The sequence below is a fragment of the Phoca vitulina genome, unplaced genomic scaffold (assembly GCF_004348235.1).
Source record: "Phoca vitulina isolate PV1807 unplaced genomic scaffold, GSC_HSeal_1.0 scaffold41, whole genome shotgun sequence".
NCBI lineage: Eukaryota > Metazoa > Chordata > Mammalia > Carnivora > Phocidae > Phoca > Phoca vitulina.
Window position 1 is genome coordinate 11,425,348 of NW_022589744.1, and position 18,673 is coordinate 11,444,020.

The following is an 18,673-nucleotide window of genomic DNA, read 5'->3' on the forward strand; positions in this document are numbered from 1 at the left end:
GGGTAACATGATTCTATCACTGTTTTAAGCAACTGCTAAAACAGTTGAAACACAAGATTAGGTACCAAAATGTCTTCCTGTTCAGCTGAGAAGAGAGATTTTAATTACATAATTAAATTCATTAATAGGGGAAAGGGGCTCTTACTTCCCAGGGCCAGCCATGACCCTCTTCTGATTTTATAAACAGATTGAAAAACAAGACACAAAAAACCAAGTCTCCAGATTTCCATCTCTGGGAAAACTGAAGTAAATACTGACACAGGCTCGCATTGTTTTCCCAAGAGAGCTCTCCCAAGTGATTTATTTAATTATCTAGGGGGGAAAAAAAAATTTTTTTTTTAAACTTGTTTTTCCCTTTAGAGTACAGCTGAGCTGAAGGGAAAACTGAAGTATTGCCTTAGGTTCTCCAGCTTTGGTTTGGTTGCAGTATTAGTCTCTGGGGGACTCTCTCCGAGGTCTCTGAGCTAGGTGTCTCTAGACATTTGTTCACAGCAACAAGAGGGGAGCTTAGAAGATGTAGGAGATAGTGGCGTTCTACAAAAGGGCTGATTTTAAAAAGAAAAATCATTTGGGCGGGGCTCTATCTTTTTAGGATATACGTAGGAAAAGTAATTGAGGTGGAAGCCGTTACCCTCGCCTCCAGTCAGGGCCTCTGCACCTGAAAACGCCAGAGCAAAACACCCATGGATGGACAGTGGGTCCCTACTCTCCCGCCGGTATCACTCGGCCCTTAATTCCGCCAGGCTCCCAGAGGGACTGTTTCAGCTACAGTCTAGCGCTCCCCACAGCCAGTAAGAAGCCAGGAATCTCCACCCGTCTCGGATTTCCACCAATCGGCGTCCAGAACTTTAGTCTGCTAGCGGCGTCTGGGTTGTCCGAGGAGGGAGGCAAGCCCCCTTAGCGTTGCCAGCAACGGACATGGCCGCGGCCCCTGGAGGAGGGGACGCGAAGTGAGGAGGGGGCAGGGAGGGAAGAGGACGCGGGCGAGGAAGACAGGCCCCCGGGCCCCGGTAAGTACGAGAAAGCCCGTGGCCCGAAGCAAGGGGAGCAGGGAAGCAAGGGGGCGTGGGGCTCGGCCTTCACGCCCTCTGGATTCTTGGCCAAAGAGAGAGGAGTCTGGGGTCTGCACCCAAAAATTGGCCTCGGGGGATCTCTTCGAAGGGGGAGTCAAGGGACGGGCTCTTGCCTCCAGCTCCTGGCCGTTTCCTTTCCCCAGGTGCTCACACTTGCCCTCGGTCCTCGCTTGGCCCTTTGGGGCTCCCGCGTCAGATCGAAGCCTCCTGCCAACAATGAATCCCTGTCCCTGTCTTGTGGTGTCTGGGCCCTGGCTCAGGGGGCTTCCAGCGCCGACGCCCAGCGTATTTACGGGCCTCTGGGGACCCGCACCCCCGGCCCCAGTTCAGACCGTTGTGCCCCTTGCGCGCGCTCTCAGCTGCTGCCCGGGCCCTCGTGCTGACCGCGCGTCCCGCGTCCAGGCGGATGGAGCCGAAGGGCCTTAACCCAGAGCGGCGACCGCGCAGCTGGAACGTGCCCTGCCCTTTTTTTTTCTTTCCGTCTTTCCAGAAACGTTTAAAGACTCCTTAGAAGCAACTATAGGAACATACTTGTCATCCTGCAAACCGACTGCCGTGCTGTGCGCTGTGCCCTCCTTCCCCAGCCGCACACCCCTGAAGTCCAGTCTCGCAGTCCCTCGCGTGCCACGATGTGAGCCCCTGCCGGGTGCCGGGTGCCAGATGCCAGGGAAACCCTGCCCTTCTTTCATTGGTGTGGAACCACAGGCTGCACTTTGGCGTGTGCGTTGATTTGGTCACGTGCTGCTGCATCCCACCCTCTCTTCCGAGTTTTTGTGTGGCTCTAGGGGAAAAAAGGAGGGAGCTTTGTACTGAATCTAGTTTTCCTTCAAGCCTGTGATTTTTGCATCGGGGGAGATGAGAGTTTTCTCATGCTTTGTCCAACGCACTCAGCTGCAGCGACATACTTCAGTCATTCCCCGGGTACTCTTAGACGGTGGAAGTGGGGAGGGAGGAGTTTTCACGTTTTTATTTTACAAAGGTGGAGAGTAACTTTTGGGAGAGGCAAAGGGGCAGGGCCAGGGTCACCTGGAGTCAGGACTGGAACTTTGAAGTCTAGATTCTTAAGTTCTTTGTCCACCAGATCAGTTGTTTTCTAGGTGTGATTGAGAAATCAAGTTCCTTAACTTCTCTGAGCTTCTTGCAGAGTGATGGCTTGCATTAGAGATACTATGTGGAGGATCTCTATCTCTAGGTATATATAGCCCGGGGGCTAGCACTTACTAGGTTCTTAATACATTTTTGCATGATTTGTAAGTAACGAGCAGGTATTCCCTGACTGATTTCTTGTATTAATATTTATTGTGGTCTTTCTATATATTTTGGGGTGAAATGATTTCAATGATTATCATTTGAGAGGGCAGGAAGGCAAGGAGTCAGAGCAAGGTAGCCTCTTCCTCCGTTTTTTGGGGGAAACAATTATAATGTTGTTGTAGTGTTATTAATGGGGATGGGTTTTTTATAAGAACAGTGTGGAGGCAGAAAAAGCTTGAGAACCATGGAAGGAAGAAGTACCACTCTGGTATGTCTTTATGGTAATCTTGGCAAAAGAAGGGCTGATCTTAGTATTCTAACAGGTAGTTTTAATTTTTTTTTTATTATTATGCAATGACACAGGTAAGGTTCTCATCTAGAATCAAATAAAAATGGCCCATGGAATCACTGTGCAAATCACTCTACAGATCAGAACACATCAGAATGTAGCCTATTATTAACCCTGGAACAGGGGCAGCATGTTCAAATAAAATCCACAAATTCTCTGTAGTCTTATTTTAGCTGCTGTGTTAGCTTTAACTTCCTTGTTCACTGGTTCTTTTTGTTAGAACTTCAAATAGAGAAACTGGTGGATACCACAGAACAGTTCCTTCACTAGGGAGGTGAAGTACAAACCATCCCCTTGATAATCAGCTGCCAAATAATTGAGAGTTAACTGCCCTTGAACTTCCCCCCACCCCTACCCTGCCCCTTGTTTTTGTGGTGACCCGACATCAGAAGATTAGACAGGGAGAGCCAGGGCTGGGCAGTGAGATGGAAGAAAACAGAAAGCCCTTCACATTTCTATTTTGAGGAGTTGCTAGGGAGTGCCAGGTCCGAGTGTTGAGAATCAGCCTTTTGGAAAGCTTAACTCCTGCCGAACTAATGAGAAGTGAAGGTCATGATCCTTTCGTTCTTCCCCACTGCTCTTTCCCTAACGTTGGCCTTGGGAAGCAATTTCTAGGGAGGGGGAGGAGCGCTAGTGTAAATACTACGTGTACCGGAGGCTTTCTTGAACCTTACCTGGTGAGTGGAGGATGAGCTCTTACAAGCAGTCCGAGTTGGAAAGACCCAAAGCCTCTAACTCCATTCCTGGTGTTCAAGTGAGAAGGTTCTAGGTCATGGTTGGCACTTCTCCACTGGTAAATGTGTGTCAATATTTTTTATCTTGTTATTGTCTCAGTGTTGTTTCCTTGAGAGTGTCTTTCTTTACCTAAAAGCTAGGCTCCTTTAAAAACATTGTTTGAACCCTGGTTTCCAAGCCTGGATTTGTTTCTAGTAGCACAGGTGAACTAAAGGGTAGGCCAGAGCTATAGCAGGAATGTTTTTCTTCCGGAACTGACCCGCCAGCCAGAATGTGTGGTTTGGTGATCAGGGGTTTGTGTAATAATAAGCTTTGCCTGTGGCTGCTGAGACAGGAGTAAACAGTATTGGTCACATGGCACGGCAAGTAGGGTAAGGGCCAGATTTAGACCCGCCAGGACGCCTGTCTCAAGCTGGGCCCATCTCACACTGATTGCTTTGGGTTTCCCTAGCCTCGGAGACCCAAGTGGTGGGGGAGTCGGGGGTGCCCAAAGGAAGGAGACCCTTTCAGGGCTTACAGCGGCCTTTGGGAAACCAGAAATCTTAGTGTAATTATATGATCCCAGTTTTCTTAATTTCAGGATCCTTTTGAGAAAGAGATGCGTGATAGCAATATCCATTAGTAGGGAGGTGAACGGAAAAATATTGGGAGATACTTGGAAAAGATATACACTGGAGAGAAAATCAAAGGTGTGTTTAAAAGAGCATCTATATCCCTAAAGGGGAGAATATTGCTTAGTAACATAAACCACAGCGAATTGCAAAATCAGAATCAGAAGTTAGTGATTTTTTGTTATTGTAGAAAAATATACATAACATAAAATCGACGATTTTAACCAATTCAGTGGCATAAAGTATATTGATTGACACTGTTGTTTAACCATCCGCGCCATCCATCTCCAGAACTTTTTCATCTGCCCAAACCGAAACTCTGTCCCCATTAGCACTACATCTTCATCTCCCCTCCTGCCCCCAGGCCCTGGAAACCACCATTCTATTTGCTGTCTGTATGAGTTTGCTTACTCCAGGAGCCTCAAATAACAGGAATCCCACAACATTTGTCCTTGTGTAAGGTCATTAAGGTTTATCCATGTCGTAGCATATAACAGAATATTCTTCCTTTTTAAGGTGGAGTAATATTCCATTGTACGTGTGGACCACATTTTATTTATCCATTCATCTATTGATGGACACTTGGGTCGCTCCCACCTTTTGGCTATTGTGAATAATGCTGCTATGCACATGGGGGTACAAATACTTGTTGGAGTCCCTGTTTTCACTTCATCTGGGCATATATCCAGAAGTGCGAGGCTGCTAACTTTCTAAAGATACATTTGATACATTCACATGGTTTGAAAATCAAAAGGTACAAAAATATATACAGTCAAATTTCTCCCCTCCCACTCTTGTCTCCAGCCACTCAGTTCCAACTTAATAGTTTTTTCTTTTGTGGGATGTACTTTTGATATTTAAGAAATCTAAACCAAAGTCACCAAGATTTTCTCCTATCTTTTCTTATAGTTTTACATTTAGGTGTAGGATCCATTGTTAGTTAATTTTTGTATATAGTGCAAGCTGTATTTCCAAGTTCTTTTTTTTTAAATCTGAATGTTCAATTTTTCCAGTGCAGTCTGTTGAAAAGACTACCTTTTCTCCATCGAACTGCCTTTGCAGCTTTCTCAAAAATCGATTGACCATATATATCTGCATCTATTTTTGGATTTTCTATTACCAAGTCAATACCACATTGCCTTAATCACTGTGGCTTTATAAGCCTTGAAGTCGGTGGTGAAGGCCTTCCAAACTTTGTTCTCTTGGGGTAGTCTAATGTGGATGTCTCTTATTATAAGTGGAACTGAGCATCTTTTCATGTGTAGAAGTTGCTGGATTTCTTGATCTCCTTGTCTCAGGGTTAGAAGACGTCATAAAAGGTTATCTCTTATTTGCTACCTGATGTATTTATTATCTCCATAATTTCCCAGCCTCTGCTTGGATCCCTCTAGTGCTGGGGAGCTCGTTGCCACTCAGGGCAGCCTGTTCCATTTTTTTATACAGCTCCAATTATGTAAAAGATATCGCTCGGGGTGCCTGGGTGGCTCAGTCATTAAGCATCTGCCTTTGGCTCAGGTCATGATCCCAGGGTTCTGGGATCGAGCCCCGCATCGGGCTCCCTGCTCTGCAGGAAGCCTGCTTCTCCCTCTCCCACTCCCCCTCCCCCTCCCCCTGCTTGTGTTCCCTCTCTCGCTGTGTGTCTCTCTGTCAAATAAATAAAAAATAAAATCTTAAAAAAAAAATATTGATTAGGATGCCATCAAGGATAGAACCTTGTTATTAAAAACCTCCCTCCAGCTGAAATCAGTCCATCAGTTAGTACCCTTTGGGAACAGCAACTCAGCTGAATGCAGTCCACCCCATTGTGTTTTCGGTGGAAAGCACAGCTAATGAAGGTTGTGTTGGAAGGAATTAGGACAGCCAACTCCTCAGCTCACCCTCAACCTGAACCTTGGGCACCCCCTTAGCTCTTTTTTTATTTTTATTTTTTTTTTAAAGATTTTATTTATTTATTTGACAGAGAGATAGCGAGAGCAGGAACACAAGCAGGGGGAGTGGGAGAGGGAGAAGCAGGCTTCCTGCTGAGCAGGGAGCCCGAAATGGGGCTCGATCCCAGGACCCTGGGATCATGACCTGAGCGCAAGGCAGACACTTAACAACTGAGCCACCCGGGCGCCCCCCTTAGCTCTTTCTGATGCTGGTTCTGAACTTGGCAGCAGGAAGCATCCATCCCTTTGTTTCCACGGCCTACTATGCTGCCTTTGTCTAGAGACTCGTCATGGCAAACCAAGATTACTATAATTTTCTTCTACTTCTTCTGCCTGTAATTTGTTTCCCTTCCCCCTCTGATCCATTCTCTACCCTCTTAAAATACCGGGACCCTCTCAGGAACCTTCGGTGACTCCCCACAGTCACTTTGTTTTTTTTTTTTAAGATTTTATTTATTTGACAGAGAGAGACACAGCGAGAGAGGGAACACAAGCAGGGGGAGTGGGAGAGGGAGAAGCAGGCTTCCCACGGACAGGACCCTGGGATCATGACCTGAGCCGAAGGCAGACGCTTAACGACTGAGCCACCCAGGCGCCCCTCCCCACGGTCACTTTGTTTTGGCCTCCATACGCCTGGGCATTTTGGCTCCTGATTTCCTGCTTGATGTCGTCCTTCATTTCTTCTCTCTTACTTAGGTCTTCTGCTCTAATTGAACAGATCAGATCACCATCTTTCTTTTTTTTAGCAGGTTCCACGCCCTGAGATCAAGATCTGAGCTGAGATCAAGAGTCGGACTCTTAACCGACTGAGCCACCTGGGCGCCCCAGATCACCATCTTTCAAAAAGGCTCCATGCTTTTCTTCCTCGGTGCCTTGGTTGAGACTTCTAGTTCTTGCTGTGGTTGTTCTCCCTCTTCTTGCTCTGAGGCTTTCCTAAGTGCACTGCTTGGGCCTTGGCGGCTGCTGCTGCTCCTGCTGCTGCTTCTTTTTAAGATTTTATTTATTTAGGGGCGCCTGGCTGGCCCAGTGGTTAAGCGTCTGCCTTCGGCTCAGGTCCTGATCTCCGGGTCCAGGGATCGAGCCCTGCATCGGGCTCCCAGCTCAGCGGGGAGCCTGCTTCTCCCTCTACCTCTCTCTCCTACTCACATACTCTCTCTCAAATGAATTAATAAAATCGTTTTTGAAAAATTATTTATTTATTTATTTAGCGTGAGCTGGGGGAGGGGCAGGAGGGAGAGGGAGAAAGAATCTCAAGCAGACTCCAAGCTGAGCGTGGAGCCTGAAGCACAGCTCGATCCCACAACCCTGAGATCATGACCTGAGCCAAAATCAAGAGTCAGCTGCTCAACCAACTGCGCCACCCAGGTGCCCTGGGCCTTGGCCTCTTCTAGGAAGGGATTCCTGGCCCACCCCCACCCCTGTTTGCAATTCCCATTTAGTATGTCAATGCCAACTTGAATATTAGTTATATTTTCTCAGAATCTTCAAAACCTGGCTGTATTATAAATCCCTGTTGTGAAGGGACCATATTTTATACTTTGTGAAAACAGGAACATTCCTTACCCTTAGTGAATGCATACAGTTATTACACACGGTAGGCACTGGATAAATGTCTGTTTCCTTCATCAACCCTTCTCTTTTCTATCCACCAAGACTTGCATGTGCTAGGCATTTCAGAGGTTGGTAGAACTGATTTAGTTGGATCTTAGATCCCACCTTACTTTTTAGAAATCAACTCTACCTACTGAGGCATTATTTCCGCATGATAAAATGCACCTACTTGAGTATATAGTTCAAAGAATTTTGACAAATGTATACACCCTTGTAACCACCACCCACAATCAAGATATTGAACAAAAGACCCCTGTGCCCTTTGCAGTCTTTCCCTCCCCACGACCCTAGGTAACCCCTTATCTGCTTATTGTCACTATAGATTAATTTTGCCTGTTCTAAGTTTTATGGAAATGGGATCATATGCTATGTGCTCTTTTGTGCTCCTTTCACTCAGCAAATGTTTTTGAGATTCAGCCACATTGTTGTGTGTATCAATACCTCATTCTGTTTGGTTGCTGGGCAGAATTCCATTGTATGGATATACCACAGTTCATTCACGTGTGAGTGGACATTTGGATTGTTTCCAGCTTTTGGCTATTTTGAATAAAGATGCCATGAACATTTGTATACAGTTCTTTTTGAGGAAGTATGTTTTCATTACTGGGACATCTAGTGAGTGGATACTCAACTTTATCAGAAACTGCCAAAATGTCTTCCAGAGTGGGTGTACCACGTGACTTCCCACCAGCAATTTATGAGCTCATATCCTCACCAACACTAAATATTGTCAGTCTTTTTCATTGTAATCATTCTAATGGGTGTGTATTGATATTGGGGGCACCTGGGTGGCTCAGTGAGTTAAGCATCTGACTCTTAGTTTTGGCTCAGGTCATGATCTCAGGGTTATGGGATGAATATATTAATATAAATGTTAGCATTTAATTTAATTAATATTTATTTAATATTAATATTGAGTCTTCCAACCCACGAACATGGCATATCTATTTATTTAGGTCTTGAATTTCAACAGGCCTTACATATATGTTTTTAAAAGTCATTCCTAAGTATTCGCTATATTTCATTACAGCATACAGGAATTTAATCTATATTTGTATTTTGTATTTTGACCTTGTATCTTGTAACCTTGCATACTTATTTGTTTTGTCCCTTAGAATTTTTCCTATATGATGTAGTCTTCTGCAAATAAAGACAGTTTTACATGTTTCTTTGCAATCTTTATGCCTTTCATTTATTTCTTCTTCTTCTTCTTCTTCTTCTTCTTATTTAAGTAAGCTCTAGGCCCAGCCTGGGGCTTGAACTCATGACCCCAAGATCAAGAGTCCCATACTCTACCTACTGAGCCAGCCAGGCACCCCTCTTCTCCTTCCTTTTGAGTCTTTATTCTTCACCTAGGTGGCACTTTGTTCATATTTCTCATTTCCTGGTGATAGTAATGGCAAGTATTTATTAAGACTTACTATTTGCTAACTACCGTACTGGACCCTCTGCATATAATATTTCATGTCATTCTTGTTGCTTCTTTGTGAGATAGGCATCATTCTATGAATGAGGACACTGAGGCTCAGAGAGACAAGTAATTTGCTGAGGTCACTTGGTGTTTGATATATGTTGGAGCCAGGATTTGAACCAGGGGTATCTGGCTTTGAAACCTGTGCTTTCTCTCACAATGGACCAGGGGTAGAACTGGCCCTTTAAGGATTTAGCTGCTGGTTTCAGATCAGACAGTTGAGGACCGCTCTTTCCCAGAATCCCACCTATGGAGTGATGGGAAAACAGAGACTCTTAGAAAAATGTCCTGCTCCTGGCTGCCCTCTGCACGCTGCGGTTCCAAGTCCAGCAGAGTTATTTCACTCCTGTTGTGTTGGCAGAAGGAGCCAAGCACAATCCCCATCTGGCTTCTGGTGCCTTGCCCTGTGTGGCGACTGCCTCATCCAGCCCCTGCTGGGACGGGGTGCACGGGGACCTTGAGCTGTACTCGTAAACAGGGCCTGGGCTGCGGGAGTCAGAGCGGCCTTGGGGAGATGCGCATTTGTCCTCTCAGGATCCCATTTCCGTTGGCTGCCAAAGACCAAATGTCAGTGCGTCGCGCAGCTGCTTCCAGCGTCCCTGTCTGCGGCTGACCCTCCGGGGCTAGCTCACTCAGCTCCGAACCTCGGCTGCAGAGGGCCTGCAGGGGTCGGGAGAGACGGGGAAGCGCAGGCCCGGGGGGCAGTACTAGTGCTGCCTTGTGAGGGATCACATGGGGTTTTGGCATGGGGTTCGTGGCCGCAGAGCCTCGGCCTCCTGGCTGGGGTCTCTGGACGCAGCTTTTTTCTTGTTTCTAGACAGTTCTTTTATGGATCAATTCTCCTGGGCTTCTGACCAGCTCCACTTACCGAGGCTCTGCTACAGGCCCCAGAAAGAACTGCCCCTGTCAGCAGGTCAGTGCCTTCTCCACAAGTTGTCACTGGGCACCAAACCAGATTACTCAGGGGCACTCTACCCAAACACTCCCTGGCCTGAAATTGTTAAAGTGGGTTGGCTGCCAGGATACATGGGTGAGGGTCCGGGGTTGTGGGGGGGGGTTGTCAGATTGGAGCACCCATCCTGGCAGGTGTCTGCCAGGTGCCTGGTGAGCACTGCCCTGTCAGCAAAGCACACGAGAGGCGCAGCTCTGTGGCACGTGCGCACGTGTGTGTGTGGGTGTGCGTGTGTGGGTGCGTGGGTGCGGGCACATGTGCGTGGGGTCCAGTTTACCTTAATGCTAACCTTTATTTTTAAAATTAATTAATTGTTTTCCTAATCTTTACTTTTTTTTTTTAAGTTTTTATTTATTGGGGTACCTGGGTGGCTCAGTCGTTGAGCGTCTGCCTTCAGCTCAGGTCGTGATCCCAGGGTCCTGGGATCGAGTCCCACATTGGGCTCCCTGGTCCGCGGGAAGCCTGCTTCTCCCTCTCCCACTCCCCCTGCTTCTGTTCCCTCTCTCGCTGTGTCTCTCTCTGTCAAATAAACAAAATCTTTAAAATAAATAAATAAATAAAGTTTTTATTTATTTAAGTCATCTCTACACTCAGCTTGGGCTCAAACTTACAACTGAGCCAGCTGGGCGCCCCTAGTCTTTATTTTATTTATTTTAATTTTTTTTTTTTTTTAAAGCTCAGGTGGGAACTTGGAAGGCTGGGCTTCTTTTCATTCATTCATTCATTCATTCATTCATTTATTTATTATTTATTTGCGAGAGAGAGCACAGGCAGGGGAGAGGGGCAGGGGGAAAGGGAGAAGCAGGCTCCCTGCTGAGTGGGGAGCCTGACGTGGGACTTGATCCCAGGACCCCGAGATCATGACCTGAGCTGAAGGCAGATGCTTAACCAACTGAGCCACCCAGGCGCCCCGTAATCTTTATTTTTTAAAAGCTGGGAAGCCAAGGGTTTTCCTGCTTGCTGCAAGTCAGTGAGTAAGGGCACATGCAGAGCAAAACATAGTGTGTCTCTGAAAATGAGGGTTCGAAGGAGGGAAGCTTCAGCCCTCCAGCGCGCCTTGGGGAAGCCCTCTCCCTCCCAGCCTCAGCGTGGAATCCGCCCGAGGCTGAGCGCCTAGGGAAGCTGTGTTGCCAGGACAGGGCCGGCCGAGCTCTGGTGCCCCAGGCTCCAGTCTTTTCCATGTACCACTCTACTGTGTAGACAACACTGTCATGTTTCTCAGCAACCTGGACTTATGGGGTGTCTCCCTGCTTTCTCTCTAGATGCTGCGACTGTGACAGAGTCACTGGGCCTTGTCCATGCTGGGGAGGAGCCTTCCTTTTGGGGGTGACCGCATTCATCTGGGCATGCCTGCAGTACTCTGGGCCCATGGATCCGAAGGAGAAGCACACGGTAGGGCCGTGCTTGGTGCCCTGATGGGTATTGTCTGTGTGGCTCTGTTGGACTCTCTCTACTTGTGTTGGCCTGGGAGGTCCTCTTCTGGGGGGCTTTAAACCAAAATGAGAGAGGGGGTGTGGCTCTGAGGATGGGGGTACGGGATGGCGACACCCCCCCCCCCCCCGCCAAGAGGGTGCTGTTGCTGGGCTGGGAAGCTCTCGGGGAGCTGGGAGCACAGGACAAAGGGTGGGGACCGGTGAGCACAGCGGCATGGGAGCAGGTTTCTGATTTGGGTTGGCTCCGAGCCAGTCTTCCACTTCTTGCCCATGGGTGTGTAATTTCGTTTGTTTGCTCTTTGCTAGGGCTCTGCCCCAACCTGCTGAGCCATGTTGAGTATGGTCAGGCACCCTCTCTGTGGTTAGGGAAGAACTCCCCAGTCAGACTCCAAACACAGCTGCATAACCAGCTGGAGGTGAGGAGCCAGGAGGCCCAGGCACCCACAAGGTCGGCCCCCTCCTCCCAGCCTGACACAGGACGCCTCCCAGCCTCCAGGTACGCTGCCCTCGCCTGGCAGTCGATTTGCTGGCATCAGAGTATCCTTCCTGTGATGGAGACTGCCCCAGAGGGGGTCTTTCCATCTCTTGGCTGGACTTCTGCCATAGCTTCCTATGGGTTCCTCTGTCTCTGATCTCCTTCCTCCACTTGCTGTCAGAGAAAGGTATCCGAAATGCAGAGCTGACCTTTGTCACCTCTGCTTAAAAGTCACCAGTGGCTCCGTTCCGCCTGCTGAAATGTTGAGTGTGGCGGGCGAAGCTCACCATCATCCTGCTGCTGCCTGTTGGCCCCACGTCCCTAGCCTCCCCCGCCTTGGTCTTTAGCACTAGTCATTCTGAATGCTTCAGAATTTGGGCACACTGTCCACATTTAGGCTCCTGCTTTTTTCCTGACAAACTCCTCCTATTCTTTCTTCACGAGCCATCACCTTCTCCTGATAAGCCCTCCTCCCCCCTCCAGACGTCCCTCCTTCCAGCATTCATAGTATCTCCACCACTCTTCCTGCCACCGTGTATTGAACTAATCTATCTGTCCCACCTCATCCCAGTGTCCCTGGCTCCTAGCATAGAGCCTGGGATGCAGCAAGGGCCCAGTAAGTATTTATCAATCTGAACTTACAGACAGCGACCTTCCTGCCAAAGAGATCTTGGAAGGTCCGGAGAGGGAGCTGTGGGTCCACACGCTGGGTCCCTGGGGGTGCCCGGCTGCCTGCTGACTCGTCCAGCTCCAGGCTTCCCATGCCTCTGGGCCAGCTGTGGAGCAGGCTTGGAGGCCTGAACCCGAAGCAGTGTGCGGCCTCCTGCTCACAGGTAGCTCTGACCGCTCTGCAGGTGTCCATCCTATGAGTGATTGGCACAGAGGGGACCAGCCATAGTGACTTCTCCCCTAGCCTGGGTGCAAGGCTGCCGCGTCCAATTGCAAGAGCTGTTCACTTCCAGGGGGGCACCCTCTAGAAGCTTTGCTATTGTGTGATGTGGTGGCCTACCTGGGTGAGGCTGAGTGTCTCAAAAACAGGACAGTATTGTCCCTGGTTCCAGCCTGTTGCCGAAACACCACTTCCGAGTTGGGGAAGTATAGTTCTGTGAGCCAGTGGGCTGGCTTCTCTCTCAAGCCTGGCGAAGAACGCTTGAGAGCCCAGGATGGATAGCTCTCAGGGGCCATTTTTCCTACAGGATTTTTCCTTATCCTCTTTGTCTTTCTGGAGAGATGAGTCCTGAACTAGAAATATCATCAGCCGTATTCATGGAATACCTCCTTGGGGTTGGTGGAGCTCTGGGCCCTGGGGAGGTCACCCCCGGCTTGGAGAGGCTGATAGTCCAGCTGAGGAACTAGTTGTACAAGCAACTAAGAAACAGAACCAGACAGGGTTTTTACCGGAAATGGCTTGTGAGCTGTACACATGGGCTTCTAAAGATTACCCCGTGGCCTCCAACAGTCCGGGCTTCTTGGAGGCGTGGGAATGAAGAGAGCTGGATGGCGGAAGTTGATCGAAAGGGGCCTGTCGTCCCCTGGCTGTAGCCCAGGATCAGCGTGGCTGTTGCTGGTTGCTTAACTGCTCCCCACCCCCCATCGTGACCTCCCAGTCCTCTGTGTCCCCCCGTCAGAACCTCCTCTCCTCTGTCCCCGGTCCCCTGTGGTGGACGTGCTGTGGCAGTGAGCATCTGGGTTTCTGTTTCTTGGGTGCAGTGCGCCCCTTTTTGCTTGCTGAGGTGGGCCGTGCAGGAAGGGGGCAGGAGGGGAGTCTTGCAGAGCCCTCAGACCCTGTGAGCTATTCTTTTCAGGGCCTGTCATGCAGGAGGCGGAGTTTGCCTAGTTGTGACGCCCACAGAGCGGGGCCTTGGTAGAAAGCTAAGGGGAAGTGTGCCTGGGAGCAGGGGCCAGGGGGGTGCCAGGCTCTCCTTGGCAGTTTGCTAAGGCTGCAGCCCACTGCACAGCTGAGCCCTCCTCCCCCTGGCCTGCACCTCAGGGAACCTTCTGCCCTGACCCTCTGGACTGCCTGGCCCCTCTTTTCCTGCTCCCATTCAGATCTGGATTTGGCAGAGGTGGGGCGGGGGGCCAGGGAGCTGTGCTAGGGAAGGGGGCGAGGAGAGGCTGGCTCGAACTCAGCTGAGGCTCTCTCTTCACCTCCCTGCAGCTGGTGACGGTGGAGATGGTGGAGATGGTGTTGTGGGTGTTGTCTGGGAAACAGGGCCCTGGAGAAAAGCGCTCAGGCTCCAGCCTGCGTTCTCTAGTTCTTGGACCTGTTGGGCTGCTTCCTCTCCCTTGGGGTTTTGCAGCCCCTTCCTAAGGGTGGCCTGGACACAGGCCGAGAAGTTTCCAGTCTACTTCCAGGGCCGCCCGTGTGTCAGATTCGGGGTCCCAGAGTGATGCGCAGGCTCTGCTGGCCGCTCCTGGAGCCACAGGTCACTGGGTGGGAGTCGAGGCCTCATGTCCGCAGGGCTCTCCTGTCTCAGAAGCCCTTTGGCAGGTGTGTCTAAATGTGACTGTGCGTTTATCAGCTGCTGACTGAGCTCTGCTGTTGGGGGTGCTCCCCCCCTCTGCCCCCCGCAACCTGGTGGGAAGGTGTTAGGTCTTAGGTATTGGAATCCTCAGAAGCCCTTCCTGTCTGCGGGCTCTTCCCCCTTCTGCTGGAGTCTCTGCTGGAGTCTTCCACTGGATTCTTCTGCTGGCTTCTGGCCCCCTGCTCTGCCTCCTAGAAGTCACTGCTCCAGGCTTCCCAATTGCCAGTCCTCCCCCCCTCCATGCTGGATGTGCTGCTATTAATAACGGGCAAGGCCCCCCTCCCCTCCTTCCTGCAGCTATAAGTGTGGGAAGAGCTGCTGTTGGCGTGGCTCCATACTGGGAGTCTCTGAGCGATTTCGGGGAGCTCTCACGGATGGCGGGCACCTACCTCGCCCGGTGACTTGGGCCCAAGGAGGGGTGGTCTGGGAGAGAGCCCACGTAGCCCTGGGTGCCATGGTTGCCCTCGGGCTCCCACAGCCATCTCTAGCACAGTCTCCTCCTCCCCATGCGCGCACACCCGGCTGGCTGCGGGCGCCCGTCCGCTCACCCCTCGGTGGCCTCTGATGAATGGGCCAAGCTCCTGGGCATCTGGCGGAGCATCTACAAACTTTCTCCTCCCTCCCTCTCGCCTGCCTCTCCCTCCCTCCCACAGCCCTGTTGCTGCACTGCCTCCTCCTCCCTCCCTAAATCTGCAGCGTGACTGGAAATAGGCTGAATTAATCAGCAGACTAAAGCTGCACTCTGCACGGATCCTCTGCGGCACCGCTCCGGCTCATCGCTCCCACGCTCCCTGGCCCACTCCCCTCTTTTCCTCTCCTCTCTCTCTCTCTCTTTCCCCCCCCCCCCCCCCCCCGCCTCTGGTTCCTGCTTCTTCTCTCTCCTTGAGGGTGGTGTTGGAAGTTCTGTAGTGGACTCCTTGTGGCTCAGGCTCTACCCCATGCTCTTTAAGCAGACAGAGCTATGGATGCCCCATCAGGGCAAATGCACCAAAGTGAGTATGCTAACTTGGTTTTATATTTCTGTTACAAACGCCTTGTTCTCTGCTTTGTGTGCAAGGCTTAGGCTTAGCAATTGCCACAAGTCTTGAAGATGGGTGCTGAACCGGAGGCAGCTCAGATTATGAGGTAGCTAGGACCGAAGAGGGAGGCTGAGAATGGGAGCCACAATGCCTGTGTGTCTAGGGAGCTGCCAGCCAGGCTCCCAGAGCAGGACCGGAGCCGCGTGTCCCGGTGGGGCATCCTGTCCAGTTAAGCTGGGACCTGGGTCTCCATGCACAGGTGACGGGAAGCCCCGGATCTGGATATCAGCGCTCCTCAGGGCCAGGCAGGGGGCTCTTTTTTTGCTGGACCACATGGGTCATTGAGATAGGAGCAGCCAGGGCCCGGCTGATTTCTTCCTAGTCTGGGTGGCTGCAAGAGGAAGAAGATGGGTGGAAGTGCCAAGGTCAGCCTGAGCCCTGAAGACAAAGAAGCTTGAGGCTTTGATTTGCCTGGCTGAAGATAAGATTTGTGTCTGGCCAAGCTCAGAAGAGATTTATCATGGCTACTACAAAAGACCCAGCTCCAGTGACTTAGGCATTATGTTGGAGTCCATCTTTGGGTCCCCTCCCCAACTGTACTGGCCCAGAAAGCTGTGATGGTGGGGACCTGGTTCAGGGGCCAGCCAGTTCTTTTTTTTTTTTAATATTTTATTTATTTGCTTGAGAGAGAGAGTGAGTGCATGCATGAGAGCACACAGAGGCAGAGGGAGAAGCAGACTTGCTGCTGAGCAGGGAGCCAGACGTGGGGCTCGATCGCAGGACCCTGGGATCATGACCTGAGCCGAAGGCAGACGCTTCACTGACAGGCACCCAAGGCGCCCCAGGGCCAGCCAGTTCTAATTAGCTCTCTGACGTTGTCAAGGCTGAGGGTCACAGTCTAAATTCCTAGCCTATCTACCTGTGCCTATGGGACCTGCATTCTGCTCCCAAAATAGGTGAAAGTGGGAAGGAAAACAGCGGCCGTGGGGACAGAGCCTGTGAGGAGTCCTGAAAGGACGAGGGCTGGGGGCCAGGGGCTCTTGGCTCTGGGCCACCTGGGAAACCTGAACGAGGGGGTGCAAGAGAGTTCAGGGGTGTTGGCTCTGGGAAGACTCATTAGACTGCCCCAGACACTCAGCATCAGGCCCCATAGAACTGGTCCTGTTCAGTAGCGGGGTTTTTGCAGTTCTGATTGGACAGATAAGAGTTCTTTCCCCACCCTTCTCATCTAAATCCCCATGCCCTCTCAGTGTCCCCCTTTTTGAAAAAAAAAAAAAAAAGATTTAATTAATTTATTTATTTGAGAGAGAGAGAGAGACAGAGAGAGAGGGCAGGGGGCCGGGGTGGTGAGAAGCAGAGGGAGAGGGACAAACAGACTCCACGCTGAGCACGGAGCCCATCACAGGGCTCAATCCCATGACCCTGAGATCATGACCTGAGCCAAAATCAAGATTGGATGCTTAACTGACTGAGCCACCCAGGTGCCCCCCAGCCCCCACCCCCAGGGTCCCCCTTTGATGATGGAACAGGGAGGAGAAGCCCAGCTCTTGATGGGCATTTGTGGCCAGCATCTCCTGAGCCTGGGCTTCCTAGAGCCTCAAGTTACTTTGTTGGGTCCAGTTGAGCCTGAGCATTTAAAGCGGGATGGGGTTGCTTTTACCTGCAAAGCATTGGTGTAAGTGGAGAGGCGGGCTCCGGTCCCCCCTGTGGTGTAGAGTTCTGGCTTGGCCATCACTCCTCTCCCCAGGAACATCCTGGGAGGTGTCTGGCAGTGGGGTGGGGTGGGAGATTTGGAACATCTGGGAGACAGGAAGAATCTCTTACTCCCTCTGGGTACTTAAGGCTGGGACAGTTTTTCTCACCCTTCTTGGCCCCAGAGGCAAGAAAAGGACACCTTCAGATGGCATGTGTATGAGTTGGGTCCTTATTTCTCAAACCAACCATATGCGTCCTTGCACGGTCTCCCCACGGGTGCCCAGCCTAACTTGTATTTTGAGAAAGGCAGGCAGAGCCCTGCTCGCCCAGGGCCCTTTCTTAATTTCCTTTGAAAATGCTGAAGTTCCACCAAGTTCCTCAGCTTTGGCTCTTACCTTGCAGGGCGGGGAAGCACAATGAGAGAAACAGTGATTTTACCCGTAACTGGGACTCCCCTGCTGGAGACAGGGTGAGGTGTTGTTCTTCCATGTCACTGAGGGGCCGAGGCAGTTGGAGAAGTGTGGTTGGGGCCATGGAGAGTGGGCTGGCCCAGAAGGCTGTGTCCTTGCCCCAGGGCCTACCTGTCCGGGCAGGCACTTTCTCCAGGAGGCGTGTGATTACAGAGTGGCTATTTTCCCTCTGCTAGGCTGTCTTTAATCGCCAGTCTGGAGTTGGTGTTCCTGGCCAGACAAAACATGCGTGGGCAGACGCACACAGTCAGCTCGGCGGGCCTCCTCTGGCCCTGCCCCAGGAGCATCTGCCCCCTCTGGCACATACCTCCCAAACCTGGAGAGCAGCAGTGTGCAGGTGCTAGGAACCTGGGTGCAGAGAGAGAGAGTGAATCCATTTCTGGGTTGTGGAAGGGGGGCACCTGGAATGAGGCGGCGGATGTCAGGGCGGCCACAGGACAAGAGGAGGGGAGTTGCTGATGTCCAAAGTCTAAAGGCCTGGCTGGGGGCGTGGGGGGTCCCCTGGTTCCCTGGCTGCCCCCTGAGCCTTTGCCTGCCTTCCGAGCATGGTCCTCATCCCAGACCCGTCGGCTTCCCACGTGACCTGCAGCCCCTGGGATTTACCCTCCCTTTCTCCTGCCCAATCCCCGTCTCTTGTCTCTTTGGCGGGCAGCCTTTCCACCACTGCAGGCCAGCCTTTCCCTGCCTCCAGGACATTTTCACACTGCAGTGTTTCTGGAGGCCTGGCCCAGGAAAGTGCATCTTGGGAACCTTCACCTCTCCCCCTGCGGAGAGAGAGCTCACAAAGTGGAGCCTGAGGGAGAAGGGGGCAGTGGGGAGGGGCAATATGGGAGGCCCCATTCGCAGTGGCTGTGCTTTCCAAATCCTCTTCTTTCCTGGGTTGGGTGGAATAGGCGTCACCCCCTGGGCCAGCCCCTTAGACACGAGAAGGCCTCTGGTCCCCTTCTTCTCTCTTCCTCCCGCCATGCAGGAGACTTTCTCCCCTTCCATGCCAGGAGTCAGGGAGGCAGCCGTACAGACCTGAGCTTACCTGATACTCATCTGTCCTGGACCACAGCTTCTCAGGAAGGCCCCA

The 18,673-nt window shown here is 51.1% G+C and overlaps 1 protein-coding gene across 9 annotated transcripts in view; it reads left to right on the forward strand.

Annotated features, from left to right (window-relative positions):
* Positions 1-383: 383 nt before the first annotated feature.
* TMEM94 (transmembrane protein 94) overlaps positions 384-18,673 on the forward strand; it is a 34,793-nt gene continuing 16,503 nt past the window's right edge. For 6 of the 9 annotated variants that reach the window (XM_032429562.1, XM_032429567.1, XM_032429563.1 and 3 more), the window contains exon 1: positions 15,156-15,406. In XM_032429562.1, coding sequence (XP_032285453.1) covers positions 15,353-15,406 — 54 coding nt within the window. In that variant the 5' untranslated portion in view covers positions 15,156-15,352. Of the gene's footprint in view, positions 1,011-9,846; positions 9,943-11,243; positions 11,374-15,155; positions 15,407-18,673 lie in introns of those variants that run through there. The other 3 variants (XM_032429566.1, XM_032429564.1, XM_032429565.1) reach the window with 3 other exon arrangements.